Source organism: Callospermophilus lateralis, chromosome 4 (genome assembly GCF_048772815.1).
Source record: "Callospermophilus lateralis isolate mCalLat2 chromosome 4, mCalLat2.hap1, whole genome shotgun sequence".
Classification (NCBI taxonomy): domain Eukaryota; kingdom Metazoa; phylum Chordata; class Mammalia; order Rodentia; family Sciuridae; genus Callospermophilus; species Callospermophilus lateralis.
In genome coordinates, this window is record NC_135308.1 from 162,236,691 (window position 1) to 162,263,438 (window position 26,748).

The 26,748-nt window shown below is 46.9% G+C and overlaps 1 protein-coding gene across 1 annotated transcript in view; it reads right to left on the reverse strand.

Annotated features, from left to right (window-relative positions):
• LOC143398582 (EF-hand calcium-binding domain-containing protein 6) overlaps nucleotides 1-26,748 on the reverse strand; it is a 96,962-nt gene that overhangs the window by 39,786 nt on the left and 30,428 nt on the right. Inside the window, exons 6-9 of the mRNA XM_077109279.1 lie at nucleotides 21,875-22,011; nucleotides 18,207-18,319; nucleotides 14,217-14,219; nucleotides 10,287-10,411 (exon numbers count right to left, since the gene is read on the reverse strand). Of these exons, the coding sequence (XP_076965394.1) occupies nucleotides 10,287-10,411; nucleotides 14,217-14,219; nucleotides 18,207-18,319; nucleotides 21,875-22,011 (378 nt within the window). The remainder of the gene's footprint in view (nucleotides 1-10,286; nucleotides 10,412-14,216; nucleotides 14,220-18,206; nucleotides 18,320-21,874; nucleotides 22,012-26,748) is intronic.

The window sequence follows — 26,748 nt, forward strand, 5'->3', positions numbered from 1 at the left end:
CTATACCACACCCCTGGCTTTTTGTCCACCATCAGAAACTGCGGATCCTTTTGCAGACCTGCTGTCCATGTTGTAGATAATAGTTGAACTCACCACTTCTGTATATTGTGAGAAAACCGTAAATGTCTTAATAGCAGCTCTTTGGTTTAAGGCTGTATATTGTTTCTAATGGGATCTGTTCACATTGTTCTCCCCCTTAAAGGAGAGCAACTGGAACCCTGCAGGGACACTGTAAGCCTATAGGGTAAACACTGGAACACCTCTGATCCCAGAGCTAGGAGGAAGACACAGGAAAAAACAAGGGAAGAAAGTGCCCCCAACAAACCAAGATGCCACATTATTGGAATCCCTGGCCAACACTGCAGAAGGACGGACAGAGAAGGAGTTCAGATGCACATGATTAAAATGCTCTGTAAATTAAAGGATATAAGAGAGCAAGTACAGGCAGCAAAAGATCATTTAGATAAAGAGCTACATAAGCAAATACAGGCAGCAAAAGATCACTTCAATAAAGAGACAGAGCTTCTGAAAAAAAAAAAAAAGAAATCCTTAAAATGAAAGAAACAATAAACCAAATTAAAAACTCAATAGAAAGCACCACCAACAGATTAGATCACATGGAAGACAGGACTCAGACAATGAAAGCAAAATGTATAATCTTGAAAAGAATCTTGACCACACAGTGAAAATGGTAGAAACCATGAGCAGAATATTTCAAGAATTATAGGATAACATAGAAAGACCAGATTTAAGAATTACTGGGATGGAGGAAGGCACAGAGTTCCAAACCAAAGGAGTGAATAATATTCATTGAAATAATGTCAGAAAATTTTCCAAACAGGAAGCATGAATTGGAAAATCAATTACAAGAGGCTTACAGGACACCAAATGTACAAAATCACAACAGATCCACACCAAGGCACCTTATAAAGAAAATGCCTAATGCACAGAAAAAGGAGAGAATTTTAAAAGCCACCGGAGAAAGGAATCAGGTTACTTATAGGGGGAAGCTAATTAGGCTATCTGCAGATTTTTCAATCCAGACCCTGAAAGCTAGAAGATCCTGGAACAACATATACCAATCTCTGAAAGAAAATGGAGGCTTACCAAGAATCTTATATCCAGCAAAATTAAACTTTAGATTTGATGACGAAAAAAAAAAAACTTTCCATGATAAACAGAAGTTTAAAGAATTTAACACTAGGAAGTCTGTACTCAGAACATCCTTGGCAAAATATTCCATGAGGAGGAAACAAAAAAACAACAATGAAAATCAGCAAAGGGAGGTATTACACTAAAGGAAGAACTAGTCAAAGGAGAAACCAACTCAACTTAAATACCAAAAATAAACAAAAATGACCAGGAATGTAATCATGTCTCAATAAGAACCCTGAATGTTACTAGCCTAAACTCATCAATCAAAAGACATAGACTGGCAAATTTGATTAAAGAAAAAAAATGACCCAATAATATGCTGCCTTCAATAGACTCATCTCATGGGAAAAGATGTCCACAGACTGAAGGTGAAAGGTTGGGAAAAAACATGCCACTCACATGACTGCGGAAACAAGCAGGGGTTTCCATCCTCATATCAAATAAAGTAGACTTGAAGCTAAAGTTAATCAAAAGGGATAAAGAAGGACACTACACACTGCTCAAGGGAACCATCATCAACAAGACATAACAATTACAGGGCACTGAGGTTGTGGCTCAGCCATAGAGCGCTTGCCTTGCACATGTGAGACCCTGGGTTCGATTCACAGCACCACATAAAAATAAATAAACAAATAAAGATATTGTGTCCATGTACAACTAAAAACATATATTTTTAAAAAAGACATAATCATTACAAATATATATGCCCCAAATAATGGAGCATCTACGTCCATCAGAAAGTTCAAGAGTCAAATACATCACAACACAATAATCCTGGCTGACTTTAACATACCTCTTTCACCACTAGATAGATCTTCCAAATGAAAGCTAAATAAAGAAACTATAGATCTCAAAAACTTAGACTTAACAAACTTATATAGAATATTTCATCCTTCAACAAGTAAATACACTTTCTTCTCAGTGGAACATGGATCCTTCTCTAAAATAGATCATATATCATGCCACAAAAGCAACTCTTAGCAAATACAAAAAAACAGAGATACTACCTGCATTCTATCAGATCATAATGGAATGAGATTAGAAATCAATAATAAAAAGAATAGAAGCTACTCCAACACCTGGAGACTAAATAATATGCTATTGAATGAACAATGGGTTACAAAAGACATCAAAAAGGAGATCAAAAATTCTTAGAGGTAAATGAGAACACAGATATAACATATTGAAACCTCTGGGACACTATGAAGCAGTTCTAAGAGGAAAGTTCATTGCATGGAGTCCATCCCTTAAAAGAAGAAAAAGTCAACAAATAAAGGACCTAACTTTACATCTCAAAGCCCTAGAAAAAGAAGAACAAATCAACCCCCAAAGCAGTAGAAGACAGGAAATAATTAAAATCAGAGCTGAAATCAATTAAATTGAAACAAGAAACAATTTAAAAAATTGACAAAGCAAAAAGTTGGTTCTTTGAAAAAATAAATAGAGTTGATAAGCTCTTAGATGGCTAAGAGAAGGAGAGAGGAGAAGGAGAGAGAAAACTCAAATTCCTAACATCTGTGATGAACAGGGAAATATCACGACATACACTACAGAAGATAATTAGAAATTATTTTGAAAATTTGTACTCCAATAAAATAGAAAATACCGAAGGCATCGACAAATTTCTAGAGCCATATGATTTGCCCAAACAGAATCAGGATGATATACACAAGTCAAACAGATCAATTTCAAGCAATGAAATAGAAGACACCAGCAGAAGCTACCAACCAAGAAAAGCCCAGGACCAGTTGAGTACACAGCTGAATTCTATAAGACCTTCGAAGAAGAACTAATACCAATACTCCTCAAATTATGACATGAAATAGAAAAATAGGGAGCACTTCCAAACTCATTCTATGGGGCCAACATCACCCTGATTTCAAAGCCAGACAAAGACACATCAAGGAAAGAAAACTTCAGACCAATATCTAATGAACATAGATGCAAAAATTCTCAATAAAATTCTGGTAAATCAAATACAAAAAGATATCAAAAAGATAGTGCACCATGATCAAGTGGGGTCCATCCAGGGATGCAAGGTTGGTTCAACATACAGAAATCAATAAATGTCATTCATCACATCAATAGACTTAAAGATAAGAATCATATGATCACCTCAATAGATGCAGAGAAAGCATTCGACAAAATACAGCACCCCTTCAGTTCAAAGTACTAGAAAAACCAGGGATAACAGGAACACATCTCAACATTGTAAAAGCTATTCACGCTAAGCTCCAGGCCAACATCATTCTAAATGGAGAAAAATTGGAACATTCCCTCTAAAAACTGGAACAAGGCAGGGATGCCCTCTTTCACCACTTCTACTTATTGTAGTTCTTGAAACACTGGCCAGAGCAATTACACAGGTAAAAGAAATTAAAGGGATACAGATAGGAAAAGAAGAACTCAAACTATTACTATTTGCTGACAATATGATTCTATACCTAGAATATCCAAAAAATTCTACCAGAAAACTTCTAGAATAAATGAATTCAGCAAAGTAGCAGGATATAAAATCAAAACCCATAAGTCAAAGGAATTTCTGTACATCAATGACAAATCCTCTGAAAGAGAAACTAGGAAAACCACCCCATTTATAATACCACAGAAAAATAAAATACTTGGAAATCAACAAAAGAGGCGAAAGACCTCTACAATAAAAAAACCACAGAATGCTAAAGAAAGAAATTAAAAAGACCTTAGAAGATGGAAAGATCTTCCTTGTTCTTGGATAGGCAGAATTAATATTGTCAAAATGGCCATAATTCCAAAAGCATTATACAGATTTAATGCAATTCCAATAAAAATCCCAATGACATTCCTCATAGAAATAGAAAAAGCAATCATGAAATTCATCTGGAAAAATAAGAGACCCAGAATAGCCAAAGCAATCCTTAGCAGAAGAGTGAAGCAGGTGGCATCACAATACTTCCCTTAAACTATACTACAGAGCAATAGTAACAAAAATGGCATGGTATTGGCACCAAAATAGACTAGTAGACCAATGGTACAGAATAGAGGACACAGAGACTAACCCATATAAATACAGTTATCTCATATCAGACAAAGGCACCAAAAACATTTGCAGGTAAAAGGATGGAGTTGGGGAATATTATGCTAAGAAATATTAGAAAAGATAGCCTCTTCAACAAATGGTGCTGGGAAAACTGAAAATCCATATGCAGCGAAATGAAATTAAGTCCCTATCTCTCACGATGCACAAAACTTAATTCAAAGTGTATCAAAGACCTAGGAATTAAACCAGAGACCTTGCACCTAATAGAAGAAAAAGTAGACCCAAATCTTTATCATGTTGGATTAGGCCCTGACTTCCTTAACAAGACTCCTATAACACAAGAAATAAAATCAAGAATCAATGGGGCTGGGGTTGTGGCTCAGTGGTTGAGCGCTTGCTTCGAATGTGTGAGGCACTGGGTTTGATTCTCAGCACCACATATAAATAAAAAATAAAAGTCCATCAACAACTAAAATGAGTAAAATAAATAAACTTTAAAAAAAGAATCAATAAATAGTATAGATTCAAACTAAAAAGCTTCTTCTCAGCAAAAGAAACAATCAGTGACATGAATAGAGAGTCAACAGAATGGGAGCAAATTTTTACACATGCACATCAGATAGAGCACTAATCTCTAGTATATATAAAGAACTCAAAAACCTTAATACCAAAAATACAAATAACCCAATCAATAAATGGGCCAAGGAACTGAACAGACACTCCTCAGAAGAGGATATACAGTCAGCCAACAAATATATGAAAAATATTCATCATCTCTAGCAATTAGAGAAATGCAAATCAAAACCACTCTAAGATTTCATCTCACTCCAGTCAGAATGGCAGCTATTAAGAATACAAACAACAATAAGTGTTAGGGAGGATATGGGGAAAAGGCACACTCATACATTGCTGATGGAACTGCAAATTGGTGCAGCCAATATGGAAAGCAGTATGGAGATTCCTTGGAAAACTGGGAATGGAACCACCATTTGACCCAGCTATCCCACTCCTCGGTTTATACCCAAAGGACTTAAAAACAGCATACTACAATGATGCAGCCACATCCATGTTTATAGCACCACAATTCACAATAGCTAAATTGTGGAACCAACCTAGATGCCCTTCAGTAGATAAATGGATAAAGAAACTGTGGTATATATACACAGTGGAATATTACTCAGTATTAAAAGAGAATAAAATCATGGCATTTGCAGGTAAAAGGATGGAGTTGGGGAATATTATGCTAAGTGAAGTAAGCCAATCCCCAAAATCCAAATTTGAATGTTTTCTCTGATATGTGGATGGTGATGCATAATGGGGATAATGGGGAGCATGGGAGTAATAGAGAGGGCAAAGGAGAGAGAGGGGAAGGGAGGGGGCATTGGGGTAAGGAAGATGGTGGAATGAGATGGACATCATTACCCTAAGTACATGTATGAAGATATGAATGGTGTGACTTTACTTTGTGTGCAACCAGAGACATGAAAAATTGTGTTCTATGTGTGTACTATGAATTGAAATGCATTCTGCTGTCATGTATAACAAATTAGAATAAACAAAACTTTTTTTTAAAAAAAGGTGACTTTCTTCAACAGCTGCGGGATGGGGACCTGTGTGTAGGAGATTTCACCCACTGAAGAAGCAAGGGGCAGAGTCGGAATATGTCCTTTCGGTGCACAGGAATACAAAGGAGCTTTCAAAATATTTAGAGACCTCAGTTTCTCGGAATGGACCCAAGCTTCTTGGACGGTTGCATACGATTAACTCGAAAGGCACCTAACCTTGCCCCTTTCTCTTTCTGGTGGTGAGCTGCATGTGATGCTCCCTGGGGGAGGGTTCCCAAGAGGAGGAGGCAGGTGGCGCAGGGCCGTGCATTTGCTGCGCTCTGAACTCCATTGTAATGTCTTAGTGACTTTGGCCTCCAGTGAGGTCTTCTTCAGGAATATGCTCCTGACCAAGAGCTTTGAGAAGAGCAGGGAGGGAAACTGAAAGAGTATTTTGGTGACACATGTAACTCTAGGGATTTTCATTGTGACTGTGTGTTGATGAGCCTTGGTTTAAGAAAAATCCAAGCAATTCAGCCGAGTATAAAAAGGAAATAAATATACAGGAAGTCTTACCATCCGAAGCTTTGTACAGAGTGTTCCAAAAGCTCCCAATAAGATCATGATCATGTCTATAATTCTACAAAAAAGGAACCACACTACACTTTCAGATTGACAGATGCTTTCTTCATTTAGCACCATCACTTGAAAATATTCCCATCAGCAGCAGCACTTGTCTACATTATTCTTTCGGATGCTTCGGGGCACCCCAGCGTATTGATGGACAGGCAAATGGTACAAGCATCGTCCATCTTCACGCATTTAGCTTTATGTTTCCCTGATTCCCAATCTAAACGAGATCCCCGTCATTATTTTCTCTCTCAACGTCTTGTCTTCTGCCATAACATTAAAAAGTTATATTGATGACGGTGTGTGCGTTTCACGTCCCTGTCCCTGGTGTGGGTCACAGGGCTCTATGGAAGCAGAGCTGTTACTGCTCTGTTCATTGGCAATGACCCAGAACAGAGCACAGTTTGGTATGTGGTGAGCACTCAAAAACAGGTATTTTTTAAAAGCAGATATATTTTTATCAATACTGTCTAAATAAATGTTGCCAAATATAAAAAGCTGTACAGGGGCTGGGGAAGTGGCTCAAGCGGTAATGTGCTTGCCTGGCATGCGCGGGGAGCTGGGTTCAATCCTCAGCACCACATAAAAATAAAATAAAGATGTTGTGTTTGCCAAAAACTGAAAAATAAATATTAAAAAATTCTCTCTCTCTCTCTTAAAAAAAAAAAAAAAGCTGTACAAAGCATTAGTAAACAGGGAAGTTACACCTGAGGTGGCATCTGCACCAGGCCAGTGAAAGTGTGACTGTTCACCCCCATTAAGTGTCAGAGGCACGTGTGACAAGGGGAGGGCACATGCATCTAAACGGACAGGGGAAAAACACACCTGCCAATCAAAGAAAGGCCATGCGCTCCACAGTCCAGCCAGCTCCGCACCTGGGTGTAGAGTGCCCAGAGAAACTCGGCACCTACGCACAGAAGCCACGTGGGCAGTCACCTACAGTGGCCCTGTCCAAACACCCACCCACAGGAGTACACACAGCTCATGTGCTTTTGGATAACGGAAAACCGTGCAGCAGAGAGAATGATAATACAGCTGCATCCGGAGGAGGAATATCACCCCCAGGATGAACAGAAACAGCTTTGCAACTCTGCAATGATACGAGAGGGAGAAGAAAGAAAGTTGGATAGACAGAGACGAGCCACATCAGGCCAAAGACAAAGAATCCAGTCTGTCAGGAAACAGAACAACAATATCACCTGCAAACGCTTCATGCCATAAAAATGGACTAAATAAAAAATATGAATTCATTAAAAGGAAATCTTGAAAATTATAAAACAATGAAAGAATGAGAAAGGATATTTCAAAGCTAAGAAAATGAGGATAACATCTTTATAGGACTAATAAAATTATAATCAGCAAGAATAAGACATCAGGAAGGAAATTAATATTGAAGATATGGCTCAAAAGAATCTCAACCACGGGGCTGGGGCTGGGGCTGGGGCTCAGGGGCAGAGCGCTTGCCTCACACATGTGAGGCACTGGGTTCGATCCTCAACACCACATAAAAATAAATAAATTAATTAATTAAAATAAAGGTTTAAAAATAAATAAGAATCTCAACAACAGCAGAGAAATAGGACAGAAGGGTTAGAGCAGCTTGAGAAGGTGACAGCTTCCAAGACAAAGATGATCCAACACAAGGAGAACTGGTCAAGCCCCAGGGGGAGCCAGGGGGTGGACAGAGGGGGGGTGGTTCCCAGAACAGGACTCTTGCCTGATGGAAGGAAGAGTGAATCTGCCACCAAAGGCCACAGTGTATCCCAGAAAACCACCTCCAAATCCTCCATGCTAGGACATGGCTTAGTTTGGCTTTTTAAATTTCAGCATTGGTGGGAAAATGCTTTAAGCATCCAGGTAGGAAAAGGAAATCAGCTACATTCAGAAAGAAATCAGGTGGACCCCAGGCTCCTCGCAGCGACAGGAGGCTAGAGACAGCAGATAAAACATTCACGACTTTATGAAGGAAACAAAGTGTGATGCAGAATTGTACCCAGCCAAGTTGTTGTTCAAGGATAAAAGCGAAAGGCACACAGCCTCAAATGTGGAAAAACAAAGGGAGAAAAGCCCCCAAGCCTCTCCCTAGGAAATGGCTCAACTATGAGAGGCAGCAACCCAAACAATCAGCCAAGATGAAGATCTGGGAGGGCCACACGTGGTGGTGAGCCCAGAACTAGAGGGGCGCAGAAACTCAGGCCAGCAGAAACAAAGGCCCGTGGCAGGATTGTGGAATGTGGCTATCATAAACTCTGGGCATCCTGGGGCAGGGCGGAGCTTTGAGGAACTACTCTGTCTCTGTCTCGTGGGAAAGAACTCATCTGAAGTCCAGACATGTCCTGGGCTCCACCCGAGGACAGCCTGGCAGGGTTAAGAGCAGGACCCTGAGCTCCAGTTGGCTCCCATGAGCTCTAGACTCACTGGCAAGTCATCTCACCGCCTCCTGCCTCTGCTTCCTCACCGTAAGGTGGAGATGACAGCGGGGCCTGACCCACAGACCGTAGCAGGGCTGAATACTCAGGCCCCGAGAGTGCGGCCTGGCCTGGGCAGCCTGGGAGAGGCTGGTCACTACCGCAGTGGTATGCCTGCTTTTCTTCTGAGGAGCCAAGGACATTTAAAATAAATATGCTTTGTTTTTTAAAAGGCACATGATCCTCTTATACGATCATTTCCATCTGTGTGTCTGCTCACCCAGTGCCCACGGCTGCAGTGCCCTTCTCTACATGAACAGGAAGTTCTAGGACAATGTTCACTGAAGGCTGCCTTCAGTGTTTCAGAATTGCACACGTTTCTTGCAATGGGCATGCGTTCTGTAACGGTCATGTTTTTATGAAAACAATAAAGCTGTTAACAAGAGCAACCTGGGAAAACACGTCTTACCAAATCACCACTCAGGAGTCGCTTCTCTAAACCCTTAGCAACACTGGCTTTGTTAGTTTTTTCTTCATTGAAATTTTTCTATTGAAAATTTTGTGTTGACAATTTGGGAGTTTATGTATGTTAGGAACAGTGATATTATATTTGTCACTTATGTTACATGGATTTTGCCACACTTACCTTATGTCTACACAAAGTTTTGCTGTATAAAAGTTTTCATTTCATATAGTCAAACTTTTTTTTTCTTTATAGCTTTTGGGTATTACTTCATGCTTAAAAGATGTTTTAAATTTCAAGATTAAAAATGTTTTCACCCAGGCTTGGAGTATAGTGCAACGTCACAGCATTTCCCTCATGTGGTATGGTCTCCAGCATAATAAAAATCAAAAAAACTAAATTTTATTTTACCCACATTTATCATCTTATATTTAAATGGTTCATGCATATAAAATTTATTGTTGGGAAAGAGTAAGTATCTCAATTACAGTTTTTTAATGATCCAACCCCTGCCCCCACCATCTTGTTGAAATGCCACATATCATCTGAGAAGTTTCTGTGCATAGATGGGCCTAGTCTCCAGCTCATCTTTTAAATCCATCTGAATGTTCATTGCTGCACCCACGCCATACTGTCTTAATTATTAAGCCTTTATAAAACATTCTGTATGTGGTAAGACAAGTTCTCTATTGTAATTATTCAAAAGAAATAAGTATCCAGGCGTTAATAGCAAATCTCCCAATCCCAATCAGGAAGAATCTCTGCATTTATTCAAATTTTCTTCTGCTACTCAATCAACCTGTGTCCACTCCTCAAGTGAGTGTTACATAGTTCTTCCTAGAATTGGTGAGAGTGACACAGAGAATGTACTTAAAAATCGACTTCTTATCACCACCACTGTGGTCAGTGCACTGGAATTACCAGGGGACGGCGGGGGTCTCTGGTTGCAGGAGACAGAGGTAGGATCAGAACCAACCTTGGAAATAACGCCTAGCACTAACAGTTTTCTGGGTCATCTTCCTGCTCTGTTTTTCCTTCAAGCACATCTGTGGCCTTAGGAGAACACTCACCTCTCTGCAAAACGTCCTTTCAATGTCATCCAAGGAGCAGTTATCCCAGATGCCGTCAGAAGCCACGAAGCTGGGCAAGTGCTCCCTCCTGGAGAGTTTAGCTTGTTGATTCTCATGCGTGATCTCTGATGGAAAAGAATAAATGAAAAGCTTTAGTTTATTCACATTGTCAAAAGTATATTTAAACATTATTTCCCTTTAATCATCGCCTGTTTGATAAAAGTAAGACTTGAATAAACAAAGAAAATGATGAGCCATCTAATAAAATGTATTGAAATAGCTGGATGAACTGTTTAGAAAAAAAAAGTCAGTCTTCCACAGGCTACTCTAGAACCAGTTCTAGACAGAGTGAAATGTACACTAAGCAGAGTAATAAAACCATAAATGTAATAGAAGAAAATTATGATGACAATTACATAATATATAACCTTTGTGTGAAGACTTTCCAAAGAAATCATTAAACCAGAAATTATTTAAATAATGGATAGGTCTGACAATATAAATATTTAATTTTTGTTTGGTTAAAAATTCACACAAATAACAGAGAAAAAAATTGAGTGGGGAAAAGCTATTGTTAATATACATGAGAAATATAGGTCAATTTTCATAATATATGAGTTGCTTTTATGAATCAATAAGATAAATATAAATATTCAATAGATTATCTGTCTCTAACTCACTTCAAAAGAACTAAAAAAAAAAAAATCCAGTAACTGTATGAAAAGTGCCCAAACTCACTGGTAATTTTTAAAATCGAATTAAACCAGTTGGTATTTTTTCCTGCTTTTCAAATAGGCAAGGATGAAGGACTGATAAGGACCAGTTCTGCTGAGTGAGCCTGACCATCCTCAAACCCTTCCCCACACCCTCGACAAGTGGGTAACGGCACAGGTGACCGACCTTATGTGGGCCAGGTCACCCTGCACTACTTATAAGGGGAAAAAACGGAAACAGTCCTGATGCCCAGAAAAAGGGGCAAGTTGTGTGTAGTCGTGGCTCACGGAGCCTGGAGCCTGTGTAAGGCACACGGACGCCCATCCCCAGGACCCAGGGCTAATTCGTGACCGCAGAGCTTCTCTGTGCTATCTACTGTGTCACGATGGGAAAAAAAGACAATTAATTTAATTTTCCATCCACACATCTATGGAGGTATCAGGAAACAAAAACCCAGGGCACGCATGCCGGGAGGAGTACAGAGGTGGGGCTCAGGAGGTAGGATTTCGGGGGATTGTTATTTTGTGGTTTTGCATTTTCTGACTCTTGTCAAACAAGCGTGTTACTTTTATGATAAAAAAGAATAAAATAAATCTAAAATATAGCCATTTTCTTCCTCAGAGTCGACTGCAAAGAATCACAAATGGTTTCCCAGATTTATTTCCTAAAATGTCTGCATTCAGCCCACTCCATCCAGCTGCCGCTAGGGTCTGCCAGTCACTGGGACTCTATCTCCAGCTCCAAAAAAAGCCAAAAACAAAGAAAGCAAGCCTCCTGCAGCGGGGCCCTCTGGGTGAGCTCATGAGCTCAGGGCTGTTCTTCACAGCCGGCTGTGGGCTAGAGGCAGCGGGCAGAGTCCTCAGAATGGGGGGTCCCAGCCCCCAAGCTGCAGCACCCCTGGCCCAGCTCACCTGGCTGCCTGGCTGCCTGGCCCTTCATCCTGTTCTCACTCCACTTGTGATTCACAGGGACGGGGACACACACACACACACACACACGGCATCCTTGGTCATGCCAGGTCCCGATCCCCAGTGCAGCCTCGTCCTTCCTGCCACCCTCGGGTTTTCCGACACTCTTTCTGAAGGATTTTTTTCCAGTGCTGGAGATGGAAGCCAAGACCTTCCATGCGCCAGGCCAGAGCCCGACCACCTTGAGGAAGGATCCCCGTCGGTTTGAACAGTATAAAGAAGTCTTCAGTGGCTGAGCTCTGCTCTAGGTGTGGTGAAGGAAAGCCGCCCGAGTTACCTCCTCATGTGCCCAGACAGACATAGTGGTGGCCTGGCAAGGACCAAGCATCCCCAAGACAGAAATAAACAGAGATAGTAGAAAACACCATTCCACGTTCAGAAAAGTCGAAGGTAAGGCGTGCTGCCACCAGAGACCCCACAGAGCTGAGGACAGCACCAAATCCCTGCACAGTGCCTGGCAGATGGACCTTACATGACATTTCCTCCCCAAACGAATACATAGGAGCAGATTTCCTCCTGTGGCTTACAGTTCACGGCAGGACATCGTATTAGAGCCAGGAATCACACACCGCAAACTTTAATATGTTGATTCCTATTTGTCAATTGTATCTCAATAAAGCTGCAAATAAATCATTGTAGAAATGCAGACTAAACTAAAAGGAATAAAGAGAATAAAACAGAAAAAGGAGGTGAAATAAAGACTGTCAAGTAAAGAAAAAGAAAGGAGGAAGGAGGGAGGAGGGAGGAGGAAGATGGAGGAAGGAGGGATGGAGGAGGAGAAAGGAGGGAGAATGAGGGAGGAGGGAGGAAGAAGGAGGAAGGAGGAGGAAGCAGGGAGAACGAGGAAGGATGGAGGAGGAGAAAGAAGGGAGGAGGAAAAGGAGAGAGGAGGAGGGAGGAAGGAGGAAGGAGGGAGGAGGAGGAAGATGGATGAAGGAGGAAGGAGGGAGGAGGGAGGAAGGAAGAGGAAGGAGGGAGAATGAGGAAGGAGGGAGGAGAAGGAAGGAGGGAGGAGGAGGAAGGAGGAAGGAGGAAGAAGGAGGGAGGAAGGAGGAGGAAGCAGGGAGGGAGGAGGAGGAAGGAGGGAGGAGGAAGAAGGAGGGAGGAAGGAGGAGGAAGGAGGGAGAGGGAGGAAGGAGGAGGAAGGAGGAAGAAGGAGGAGGAAGAAGGAGGGAGGAGGGGAGGAAGAAGGAGGAGGAAGGAGGGAGAAAGGAGGAGGAAGAAGCAGGGAGGAAGGAGGGAGGAGGAGGAAGGGGGAGGAGGAGGAAGGAGGGAGAAGGAGGAAGGAGGGAGGAAGGAGGAAGGAGGAGGGAGGAGGAAGGAGGAGGAAGGAGGAAGGAGGAAGAAGGAGGAAGGAGGAGGAAGCGGGAGGAAGGAGGAAGGAGGGAGGAGGGAGGAAGGAGGAGGAAGGAGGGAGAATGAGGAAGGAGGGAGGAGAAGGAAGGAGGAAGGAGGAGGAAGGAGGGAGGAAGGAGGAGGAAGGAGGAAGGAGGAGGAAGGAGGGAGGAAGGAGGAGGAAGGAGGGAGGAGGGAGGAGGAGGGAGGAAGGAGGAGGTAGAAGGAAGGAGGGAGGAGGAAGGAGGAGGAAGGAGGAAGGAGGAAGAAAGAGGAAGGAGGAAGGAGGAGGAAGAGGGAGGAAGGAGAGAGAAGACAGAGTCGAGACCCATGCACTAGGAATCATGCAGAAGACGGTCAGACGACGGGTAGAACAAATACTAAAATTTACAGTTAAAACATCTTTCCTGAAATACGAGAGACCCAAGTCCACACCTTTAAACTGTACACAACGCACTCAGGAGATCAATCAGTCTGCTGGTATCATGGCATATTCTAGAAAAATTTTTAGGGTTTAAAAATCTCTTAACATCCAGGCAAAAAAAAATCAAGTTACAAATAGGGAAATAAAATCAGTCTGTCACCAAGCTTTTCTTCAGCCAAACATTATGGCGCCAGGCAATGGGAGAAAAAAGACATTTAAGACGCTTAGCAAAAACTGGAGTCAAGGATTCTACATCCGGAAAAGCTGATTTTTCAAGTGTTAAGGCCACAAACTTAGGAACAAGTAAGAAATCAGAGAATATTGTTTCCATGAGCATTTCCCAAGGAACCTACCAGAAAACAAGGAATACACAAACCGGGAAGGGAAACGACAAGCCCAGGAAGGCAGAGCGCTGAGCTAATGCGCTGGGTGAAGGCCCCTCGCCTGGACAGCGCAATCCTGGGAAACCGGTCAGCAGGACAGCAAGACCTGCTCCTGAGCCACTTGAGCAGGAAGAACTGGAAGGTGAGTCACCCGGGAAGGGCTCCAGGGCGGCCCAGGGGCCTGTCTGTTCCTCGGCTCCAGGGAGCTAGTAAGAGGGGAATTCAAACAGCCCACCCATGTGCAGGTAAAGTGCTTCCACACGCCACAGCGCAGAGGCCATGCAGACCCCACGAGGGGCACAGCCTGGGGCTGAGGACTCTGAAGAGACAGGACCCTGGTGGCCACTGAGCCGCTGGGTCACAATGCTCCCTTCCGGCTTCTTGCCAGGAGCAGGCCTGGTCCAGACAGAGCCTCAGGCCGGAGCTGAAGTGTGATGTGCCTACACCCCAAACTCCTGCTTCTTCAAGTTAGAACATCCACAAAAATGGCCTGCCTCTGAAGGATCTGGATTCTACCTATAAATGTTGTAGAAGTAGCCAATAGGAAAACCAGTGTGAAAAAGATATTTTCAGATGATCCCTGCCCAGGCTGTAGAAGACAGACTAATGAGAACAGATGCATGCCAGGACTATGCCAGGTACAGGGCAGCAGGAGAAACTTGAGCTAGAGCCGTGGGTACAGGAACCTGCAGGAGAATGACTGGATACATAGCTTACATTTGATCAAATCAAACATGCCATTCTGTTCTGCATCATCATTTTATGTATCATTAATAAAGAAAGCCTGCTGCCAATTAGTGATGAAATGCAGGAACAGAGCAAGAGAGATTTCCGTAGTGAAACTGAGACTATATTATAGAACTTAACCTCTTATGACACCTCATGAAATCAGTGTCTCAAAACAGTAAAATCAGAAAAAAAAAAAAAAAAACAAACAACCTACACTTAATATAGGCAGCCAGAAAGCTGTGCTCCCAATTACAGGGGGCAGGGGGTCAGCTCACATCAACCTCTCCCGGAAGGTAACAATGATAAACTCTGGGCAAAGTATGAACAAAACCCCCAGGAGGCCCTGGGGACAGCCCCCAGCTGGAGCCCACACAGGAAGATGGGATCAGGGCACCAAGTGTGCGTGGTTTGGCTGCGAGGGCCGCCCTGGCTGGAAACAGGCCGAGGGCCTAGAGCTGCAGGTGAACCCCAAGGTCTCCGGATTAGCAATCAGAAAGCAGCTCGGGCTTCCAGGGCAGCGGGGAGGGAGGGGAGTGCCCAAAGAAGAGAGCCCAGGAGGCCTCCGACGCCTGTGGACACACAGTCGCTGCCACCTCTGCCGGTGGATGGGCAGGCAGCGCTGAGCTGCCCGGCTAAGGAGGGGACAACACATGGCAGGCATCACCCCCAGGAGGACCTCGGGCTGCAGCCAGCCCAGAGCAGCCAGCGGTCAGGCAGAACTTGGTCCCCACAGGAGCACCAGGTGCAGAGAGCACATGGCCTCTGCAAGGCGATCAACAGACCAAACCTGAGCGGACACAAATGTTGGAATTAGCAGACAAAAATTTTAGAGCATTTTAATGTTCCTAGAATTTTAAAGTCACGGTGTCTGAGAATCTATGCTCCTGATGAACGCAGATGAAGACCTCGGGGAGCCAGGGTGCCACAGCCGCACACGGCGAGTGGCTGCGTAGGACACAGCACAGCACAGCAGCACAGCCAGGGGCAGGAGGGCCGCCCTGGGAGGGTGCTGGGAAAGTCCTGCGCCTCACAGAAGCCTCCATTGTCTGAGGGCGGACTCGGGTTGACAGAAGGTGCATACTGTGAACCCTAAAGGACGCTTGATGATGAATGAAAGACATCAATAGAAGAAGTAATGCAGAATAGAAAATGCTCGGTTCACCCAAACTTTTTGAAATTAACCCAAACTCTTTAGGAAAAAAGGCAGGGGCTGGATTAGAGAGAGAAGTGGCATAACACAGAGAAGGAGAGAGCCCACCTTGGAAGAAATGTAAGTAAAGATAAAAATACAAGCCAGGCACGGTGGCGCATCACTGTCATCCCAGCGGCTCAGGAGGCTGAGGCAGGAGGAGCCTGAGTTCAAAGCCAACCTCAGCAACTCAGCGAGGCGCTACTCAAAATAAAAAATACAAAGGGCCGGGGATGTGGCTCAGTGGTAGAGCACCCTTGGGTTAAATCTCTAGTACTCTCCCCCACCCCACCCCCCAAAAAAGAAAGATACAGAACTTCTTACTGAGATCCGAATTCAGTGAGATAGAGCTCAATGGCGAGACAGAAACACAACACGAGGAGAGGGGCCTGGCAGTGGGCCTGAGGAAGCACCCAGAGTCACCAGTGCACTAGGAACAATAGGAACAGAACAGACACGGGCGGAGCCACAGTAGAGATGAAGACTGAAGTGATCCAGTGGCTACAGAGGAGGAGGAGTGGAGAGACGTGGGCAGCAGGACAGCCTGTGCCCAGAAGGTCACAGTCCAAAAAATAAAGACTCATCCAAAGACATACTGCTTAAAAAAATCAAAATGAAGAGAGAATTAACTTTACAAACTAAAAGTGTCCTGTGTTCTAGAAAGGCCACACAGAGGGCAGGCGCTGAGACCTCCCTGGCCATGCTGCTGAGGTTCAGGGTTGAAAAGCTGTTTGGGCAGCTGGCAGAGAAAGCCTGTCACCAGCCAGGGGACACACAGGCCTCTCTGCAGCCACTCAGCCCCAGCAGGCCACAGACCAAAGTCCCTGACATTCTGAAAGGGAAAAGTGTAACCTGGGGGTATTGGGTGTGCATGTGTGTGTGTGTGTGTGTGTGTGTGCACCCACACACACGCATGCTGAGGCACTGGGGTGGAATCAGGCCTCACACAAGTGTTAGGCAAGTGCTCAACCCCTGAGCCTCACCCCAGCCCTTTCTATTTTAACTTGAGGCAGGGTCTCACTAAGTGAGACTAAGAGGCTAGCCTTGGATTGGGATCCTCCTGCCTCAGCCTCCCGAGGAGCTGGGATGTGAATACTGTGTTTGTCATTTCCTTGAGTTTTGTTGGAATTTCTAATTCTCCTGATCCACTAAGGTGACAGATAAATTCCTATATAAAATAGCATCTACCTGACCCCATTTTCCTATCTACTGCACTCTTAGGAGGGCTAGGAAGAGAGCCGGTGGGGCATTCTGGGCAGCAGATGGGTTTGGTGGCTAATTTCAATCTTTCACTCATCTGCATTAGTTCCAGCCTCACAGGGCTGTGGAGCTATGAAGAGACGATAGGAGACCATGCTTGGGGAATGCCTGGCACGGTGGCCGCACACGATCGAGCCCTGCAGGCGTGTGGTTAGCATGCCTGGTGAGCTGGGTTAGCACACCAGGCTGACATGGCCCACAGGTCCACACCAGGCTGACACGGCCCACTGGTGAGATAGTTCTGAGGGTCACAGGAGGCTCAGGGAATATCTGCTGAAAGGAATTCAGTTGAAGCCAGACAGAGTGACCAATAAGCCTGTCACAGGTGATAAGCCCCTGAGGCAAGAAATCAGTGAAAAGAAACCAGATTAAGTCCAGGAAAATGACCAGCGGCCAGGAAGGGGCAGTATCGGATTCATATCCTCACAGAGCCACCTGACGGTTAGGGCACTTCAGCAGTGGGCTGGGATACAGGCTCTCAGAGGGCAGACGAGGTCACACATTTACCTGGCTTTACTGTAAATTACTCTGCCCTTTTGTATTGAGATTTTTCAAATTAAAGGAATATGTGTTCATAATAGAAAAAAAAAAACTTTTGAAAATACAAAAGCCGCAGAAAGAAGAGCTAATACCGCTCAGAGGCAAACCACTTAAAGACCATCTGTGAGCTGGAGACGTTCCCAGCCCTGTGCGGATGCACGCACAAGCCCACGTCATCCCAACTCCTAGCTGCACCTTCCTCTATGGCGAGGCACTCACGCTATTCCCATAAACACGGCTCCGCGGCTATCTTTATAGATTATGCATTTTCCATATTTGAAAATATTTCCTCAGGAGAGATCCACCAGAAAGTATTTAGTTATAAGTATCATGCTAAAGCACACTGAAACCTCTTGCTATGTACTGAAAAATCCTTACCTTGATTCCCCATAAAATATCTAAGGTTCAGGTCATTATTTATGCCAAGGTTCTTCAAAAAAACATTGTAATCCACTGCAGTATCTTTATCAATGTCGTAGTGTTTTGAAAACCTGAAATACAAATGTTCTTTAGAAATCAGACATTCTGATACAACACATCTGAAATGAAGAAAGTGGTTCCTGAGGGTTCCTCTACAGGGGTGGGCAGTGATTTTAATGTCTGTTTCTCGCTACAGCCGGAATTTAGAAGTCAACCCTGGAAGCGTTACTGTCAGATTCCAAACATGCAGCTCCTCTGAAGACCACACCCGCAGCCTGGGCTGGACACACAGTTTCCTGTGGGACAGCATCTAGGACCTGGCAGGAGGGTGTGGGGCCATGCCCCACCCCTGGACTGCAGGCCCAGGGAGCTGGGCAGTGAGGCGGCTGGCACGACATTCCGTGACCCAGGGAACCCAGAGCAGGAAGGGGTGCCAAGGAGCGGATCACCTCAACAGAGAGAAACCGAGGGCCAAGGTGGCATGTGGTCTCAAAACAGGGAGCAGTGCTGGGGGGGCAAGCTTTTTTTGAAATTTCTATGGTGTTTCCACGTGGCAAGAGAATTTTAAAACACGTAAACCACGGTCCACCCCTGAAATGCAGAGAGAAATAGGATGTGTGGATTTTTCAAAATGGATTTTCTATTATTCAAATCTGATGAATGTTTTTCTAGATAATTTCTGGGTTATTACATCTCTAAAAAATTGACAGTTTTAAAATGTTTGATTATATTATCTCCATGTGTTAGTTTCTATAATTATCTAATTTCATGCTGCTTTCTAAAAATTTAGTAATCATTACTTAAAATATTTGTTACTTTTCTGTTTTCCAGATTGAACAGAGCGCGGTGTTCCCTTCCGCGCCTGCTCGCCACCTTGCCGAGCCTGCCTCTTGTGCTAATCAGACACCCATCTCCAGAGATGGCGACTGCCAGGTGTCACCACAGAAACCCCCTCAAGAGCCCCTTTCCTCCTCAGCCGCCATCTTGCAAAAACAGGCTGTGAGCTCGAGCACAGGAAGGAGGGTCCGTGGCCCCCTCTGAGTCCTGCCCTGGGCGAGGAGCTCCCGCCAGCCCGCCAGGCTGTAGAAGCGCAGCGCTGCTGGAACAGCCTTTGCTCCACGAGCAACCTGACCTGGGCATCGGCGCATCTGCTCAGTCACAGGACACAGAACCCGTGGGAACGTGTCCTGCAGGCCAGCCCTGGCCACGGAAGCCTCAGCTCCGCTCAAGAAACGGCATCCGCACAGCTTTTCACGAGAAAGCACGGAAGATGGAACCACTCCTGGGACGCAAGCACGGGGGCCACTGGCCAGGACCTGACTCTGGGCTCAGCAGGCAAGCCGCCTCGTGGAGTGGCCAGAGGGAGGAGGAGGAAGGCCCCGGTGAGCCACAGCCTCTCCAGCATGGGCCCCGGGGTGCAGAGCCTTAGGCTTAGCGCAAGGTCTCCAGAGCAGCTGACCTCCAGCGATTGCTCCTCTCTCTGCTCACAAACCTCTTTGCGGAGATTCAAATACTCTGGCCTGGAGGACAGTGAAGGGCAGGATGGGGTGGGGTGGGGAAGGAAATCGAAGTCTGATGGGTTTTGAGATAGTCCTGGGTAGGTGTAAAGCTGGGTGGTCGGTCCATCTCTGGCCTCTTGTTTTACACGGGCTGGACAGTATTCTGCAGCTCAAAGGAGCCATCCATTAGGGGCATTGGATGTTTACAATTATGACATGGTCCCCACGAAGGAGGCACCCCCAGTGAGCAGGCAGATCCCAGCACTCCACGCACCCTGCAAGCCCTTGGTCCCCACCCTGGCAGACAGGCTTCTCGGCACCCAATTCGTAAAAGAAAATTGAGTTCCAGGGGCCCAGGAGTGTCCTGGGGTCCTTGAACTAGGGAACAGAAAGCACAGGCTGACCCCATGTGAGTCAAACGTCAGAGCCCGGCCATCCCCAGCCCTCCAGCGCCCAACCTGCATCTTCAAAAGGAAGCAGCTAGATAAAAGGATTCAAGAATGCCTTGTTTCTTGCTCCAAAATTAAAAAGACAAAGTTAATACGGAAGCAGCGTCTTGAGGAAGAAGTGCATTGTCGAGCTTCAATAAGGCGAGCATTAAAGCAATTGAAGAACGGCTCCTTTTAGTCTCCGAGCTCTTGGTCTATTGTGTGAAGTTTCTCAAGCCTTATCGTGAAAACAGCATTGTTTTTGAGGCTTAAAAAAAATCTCAAATAAAAATTTGTAGAGTTCTTTATTATTCAATACTTAAGAGATGGGAAAACAGACAGTAACATTTTTTATAGATTTACTAGGTTGGAGACTGCGGTGCCAAACACAAGGTTTATTGTCAAATAAAACACTGCTTTGTTTTTTGATTGCCTGTTTTAGAAGAGTGCTGTTCTGTTCTATAATTGCACGCACAAAATTATTTAATTTGTTTTGTTTGGATCTTATTCTGGGCACTTTCCCAGCCGGAAAGGATGTAAAAATTAAAACATCTATTATGTCTTTTATAATATGAGGTGGGTTATAAAGAGGGAAAAAAGAAGAAAAAGCCTTCACAGGAGTGGGAAAGACCCATTTTTCTAAAGCCTCCTCGCTGTTCGCCCTGCAGCGTCTGTGCCCAGGGCAATGCCCCTTCCACTGCCTTGCCCTGGGGGTGGATTCCCCCACTTCCAGCATCGACCCTGTCTTTGTGAGGCTTCCTGAGGCTTCTCTGGAGTGACAGCGGCCAGCTTTAATGACAGCTTGTGTCACAGTCCCCGGCTGAGATAATATGCTCCCTCCTTTTGCAAACTGCCTGGAGGGTCGGTCTCCTGAGCCTGGGTAGCAGGGAGCCCACACACCTAGGCTTCGCTCCTCTAGGAGCACACTGATGATAAAGCCTAAGGCACGGCACTGTGAGGTCACCACCAACAACTGTTGATAAAATAGGACGGACAAGATGGCACACTGTGATGGAAGATACTTCAAATGTAGGAATTATTTCTGGAATTTTCCATTCAACATTTTTGGACTGTGTGGCTAAAACCACCGGAAGGACAGCACCCAGGAAAGGCAGGAAGAGGGTGCCTTCCCGGCGGGGCTCTCACAGATAAGCCAGGCCAGGGCACCCTCCACCAGCACAGAAGCCCTCTGGCTTCCTCTAAAGGACCTAGAGTCCACCGGAGGTCCAAACGCACTCCCACGTGCGCTGCACAAGTCGGGAGCAGGTGGTGTGGCTTTGACACAGTGCTATGCCCACTCCCTGCCACAACCCCCGCCCCCCCCAGCCACCATCCTGCAAGGACGATGACGTTTCTGCCATGACATCCAGAGAGAGAGCCATCAGGAGCAGCTGCTGCTTCTCCTCCACCTGGGGCTTGGAGTGAAACCTAACTGTTCAGAGCAGAGTGAGGGCGGAGGGCATGGCGCCCCAGAGGGCAGGGAGGTGGCTGGGGAAGGAGCGGCCTGTCCCCCTGTTCCAACCTGCAGGCCCTGCCCCAGGTGCTCAGGGAAGGAGAACCAGCAGGTATTGCTCTGGAAAATTTGCAGGGAGCTTCAGGACCCAGTAGAAACACCCAGAGAGGAGGTGGGCGGGGCCCAGCCACAGTCAGCTGTGCCGCGGCAGCAGTTCCCAGCACCTCCACCTGCCCGCGCCCTCACCTTTTGTATTCCTCATCCGTCATCTTCAAGCAGAAGGTCTCCAGAAGCCGCTTCAGCTCCTGTGGCTGAACCAGCCCTGTCTTGTTAACATCAATGAGCTTAAAGGCTTTGGTAATGGTTTTCATGTTCCGAAAAACCTATATAGGAAAAGTGATTGGAGAAAAGTCAAAAGAGCCAGTGTTAAAAACCAAAATGGTAATAAAAAAGTGAACGTTTTTTAATACTTCTTGTAAAATAAAATGCTTTCAAAGATTCACAGTGGTAGGCATTGGAAAATGACATGTCTATGGAAAAAAGACACTTTGCATTTATTGAATGTTTTCAAGGCAATTTTCTCAGTAAATGGTCTTAGTTAAAAAAAAAACTTTCTGATGTAAAGCAGTAAGTCTCATACACAATTCAGTCTCTTTTAAGGCAGTAGAAAAAATCTTTTTTGTTAATTGATGCTTCTAAACTATATTCTGGCATAGCTGGACTTGTAAGATTTTAAATTTTTCACAGCCATATGCAAACTATTTTTACTAGGACCTAGAAAATATAACTGTATAGTTCAACCCCTCTGAAATTTTTAAAGATATTACAGAAAAGTTTTATGGAGCCCTTCCCCAAATATGGCAAATGATATGCACTGGGCACGTGACCGTGCATCTGGCCTAGGGGGCTGCAGAAAGGAGCGGCCTCCATTCAGAGGGCAGCCTCCACCCCGGGTACACCAGAGCCAGCTCCAGCTCTCGGCCACCCTGCCAGCCCACGTGAGACAGGCACCACTTCCTGTTTTTCACACTTTACCTGTTTGCTTATTCATTTTTGGCAGTGCTGGGGTCCAAACCAGGGCCTTGCTCATGCTAGGCAGCGCTCTTCCACTGAGCCACACCCCCTGCTTTCCTGCCCATTTGTAAAGAGGGAAACTGAGGTTCAGGGAAGCTCCATGAAGAACCCACCCCATGGCTGGGCAGCATGACGCTGCTGCAAACTCAAGTTTACCTTTTACCCCACTACGCTGCCAGGGAGAGGAGACATGGAAACACAGTGTTATGCCACTGCCTGCCACAACCCACCCCAGCCACCGTGCTGGAAGGACGATGCCGTTCCTGCCATGACCTCCAGAGGGAGAGCCTGCACACGTGACCACGCCCTTGTTCTAGTCCCTAAGACCTCAGTCCCCTTGTGCCTAGGCAGTGTTAACCGCGAATGGTCACTTTGTGCCCTCCACACACTTTAGGGGACAGTGGGAAGGAGAGCCAAGAGCAAAAGCCAGCAAGGGCTGCTGGCCTTCAGAGGAGAGCAGCTTCCAGCTGGCCCTTGAGCCGGGAGTCTTCCTGTAGGAGGGGCCAGGGGCAGTCCACACCAGCACCTGCGGACCTCCAGGCGGGGGCGGGGCTGGAGGTTGGGTGCTCTTAGGGCGGGGGCACAGTGAGGAGCGAGGGGTAAGGCCGATCCAGGATTCCACATCCCATGCTGGATCCAACCTGGCCCTCAGGGAGGAGTGTGGGGAGTGGCTTCAGGGTGACAGCTTTGCTCCCTTCTCACCCACACCCCGTTTCCTCCCCAGGCCTCCTCTGAAGGTCCCCTTGCTGTCTCTCTCACCAAACCTGCCAGCAAGAAGGCCCTGCCGCTTCTCCCATGGGAAAGCCCCCCTCAAGCGTGAGGGACCATGAGCTGGTGGGGACAGTGGCCTCCTCCTGGAAGCCTGTGCCTGCACGTCTGACCGCGCCTCTCCTTGCTCTAGTCCTGGAGACCTCGGGTCCCCTTGTGCCTAGGTAGTGTTAGCGCTGCACCGTCACTCTGTCCCCCCACACACTCTAGGCATTCACAAGGATGAACCCCGACAGCTGCCTCTCAGCCCCTCAGCTCCCCGCCTGGCACCTTCATTCTGCAAGATGGCACCTGGGCTTGGCCACCACCGTCTCCTCTCCAGCTTGCTTCAAGTGCCCAAAGCCCACCAACCGGGCCCCACCAGGCCCTGCACCTGCTACTCCGCCTCCCCCCCACCCCCACCCCCATCCTCACTTCCCCCAGAACCTGTGCACCTGTATTAGCACTGTCCCTGCATGCTTGTCCCCTCCCGCACCCTCCCACTCTCAGACCCCAACCCTGAGTAAACACAGCTCCCCAGCTTTCCAAGCCCCATCCAGATGGCTGATGTGGCTGGAGGGAAAACACATCACCGAGTACTTCCCTGACCCTAGATGCAGACCACTGGCCCTGCCTGGACAGAGTGCTGGGTGACCATTTTCCACCACCACTGTTATGGGCCAGGCTATATGGGCAATGACCAAACAGACTCCATTTTACCTGAGACTCCATATCATGTTAGAAATGCTTCTCCCGTGGGAAAGCGCCGCCTCTGTGCCCATTAATAGTCACCTAGCAGAGCACACTTGGCAACACCAACAGCAATTCCTATTCGATGGAAAATTGTTCTCTTTGGTTTCCATTTTTCTGGGACAATGTATCTTGCAGAGATTGTCTAGACGTTAGTAACCATTCTCATTCTCTAACGTGTACTGAACTAGGGAAATTTTGACCCCCTTCCCTTCTGCTTGCTTGCTGCTATGCCAACTGGAGAGTCCTGTGGGAAATACCAATGTACCCATTGCATTGTCTCACTAACTGCCCAACCCAGCTTCCGTACCTGCTTCCTTACAGCTACGTAACCCCGATGTAGGTTATGCGTTTAAATATCCTAAAATGCTCAAGCTCAGGGCTGTTCCTTGCAGAAACAGTTATGGGTCCTGTGGGGAGCAGTCGCTGGCTCGCTGGCTAAATAAAGAGTCTTCAATTTGCACAAAACTAGGACTCAGTGTGTTTTCTGAGCGCCTGCCCCACAACACCACAGTCCACACACCAGCTACACAGCTGTTCCTGGGCAGGCCCACCCCTGAGCCACCCCACACCTTCCTCACTGTGGCCTTAACCCCCCACTTTCTCATCCTGCCTCTTCCTCTCCACTGACTGGCCTGCTTCTTGCTTTATGGAGAAAACAGTGGGCAGGACACTCGTCTGTCTGCTTTGTCCGTCTAACCCTTCCAACGTTGGCTCCAGAAGAGCAGAGTTTGCTCCCTGGTTGGTGCCCGAGTCGAGTCGACACTGTGGGCACTCAGGAAATGACTGCTGCAATGAGTGGGTGAATGCCCTCTTCCCACATGCTGCAGGAAAAGCTGCAGGCTGAGGAAGCGCCCAGACCAGGGTCTGCCCACCACGACTGCCCCCTGCGTGAAATCATGATGACCGTCAGGGTGATAATGACAATACTGCCATCTCTGAGTGACTGTCCATCATACACAAAGCCCATCTGAATTCCCCACACACCTCTCTGCCCTTCCCACAACCCGAGCACCTCGGCAGGCGCGGCCTGGATATCAACCTGGCCCTGCCAAAGGCAGGCAGGGGAAAGGCCCCAGCTGGACAGGGCCCACCCCTGCTTGTTCCCCTCCACGCGGCTGCTTGGACTAACGGGCGGCTTCGGCCACAGGGAGCACTTGCTCCCACCACCAAAGAGAAATCTCAGCACCCTGTCCACTGCCAAAGCCGCTCTGCGCCTTGTGGGAGATGGAGGAGGACAGGAGCCGGATACTTATTTAAAACCCCAAAGCAGCCCATATGGATCTCCAGCACCGAGAGCTGAACAGCGGCAGACCTGGCGCGGCGCCCATGCCCACCAGAGGTCCGTCTCCAAGTGCCTTATCATTTGTCAGACTGAAGTTTGGCAGGACGGGAAGAAAGGGGCTGCAGATGGCGAGGCTCACCCCAGGCAAGAGTGAGGGCCGGAGTGCAGGACAGGTCCACGCCTGGGCGGGCGGGGCAGGAGAAATAAGGTGGCTGGGGGCCAGGAAGGGTGACCCTGCCCCGCCCATCCCAGGGCTCCAGCCACACTGAACTCCTGGGAACTCACAGGCTCGGGGCTCTCCCCACCTGGCCCCGCAGGAAGGCCCCGGGCTACCTGGCCTCCCTCTTGCCTCCTCACTCTGCTCCGACTCTCCCTCCAGCACCAGGCCCGCTCCACCCCACTGGCACTTCTGATCTCCTCCCTGCACAGCGTCCTACTGCCACACCAGGTCTCTGTCACAGGCCACCTGCTCACAGGGGCCAAGCACTCCTTCACCCCTTTGGGGCCAGGTGCTGCATTTTTTCTTCCCGCACTAACCCGCACCTGGACCATTCCACACGTTTCTCAGCTATTGAGACAAGACCTGGGCCTGTCTGCTACTCTCCCTCAGGCCTAGAGCTGCCTAGAGAGAGGGACTTGTGGGAGCGGGACATCCTCTACCTGCTGCCTGGACCGCCCTTCCCTGGTGCTGCCACTGGCCACCCTGGGGCAGGACTTGGTACCTTCTCTCCTGGCTTCCCTAATTACCTTCCCTGCTTGACCTGGACACCTTGGTTCATTGGGTCCTGACCTTGGCGACCAGTGCCCTCCCTGCCTGTCTCTGCCCCTCCACCTTCAGTCTGCCAACTTTGGGGAAGAGTGTTCACAGGCCAAATCCACCGGCAGAGAGGCCCGTGCTAGTTTTTCATTGCTGTGACCCAAACTCCTGACCAGAAATCTTAGCGAGGAAAAGTTCATTTGGGGTTCATGATTTCAGAGGCTCAGTCCTTGGGGGCCAACTCATCCCTCTGGGTCCAAGGAAGGGTGTGGCAAGGAGCACCGCTCAGGTCATGGGCGCCCAAAGCAGAGAGATAAAGGGAGGAAGGGCTGCAGGGACGACGACCCCTCTCAGAAATCCTGAGATGGTGATGCATCAAACTGCGAGACCCGGAAATCAAAAGATGCCAGTAACATGGAGGGTCTACCCAGGCAAGTTGCAGGCCGTGGAGACAGCCAGCCTAAGACAGGGGCTACAGGAGCGTGCGCAGCAGCAGCAAGGCCCAAG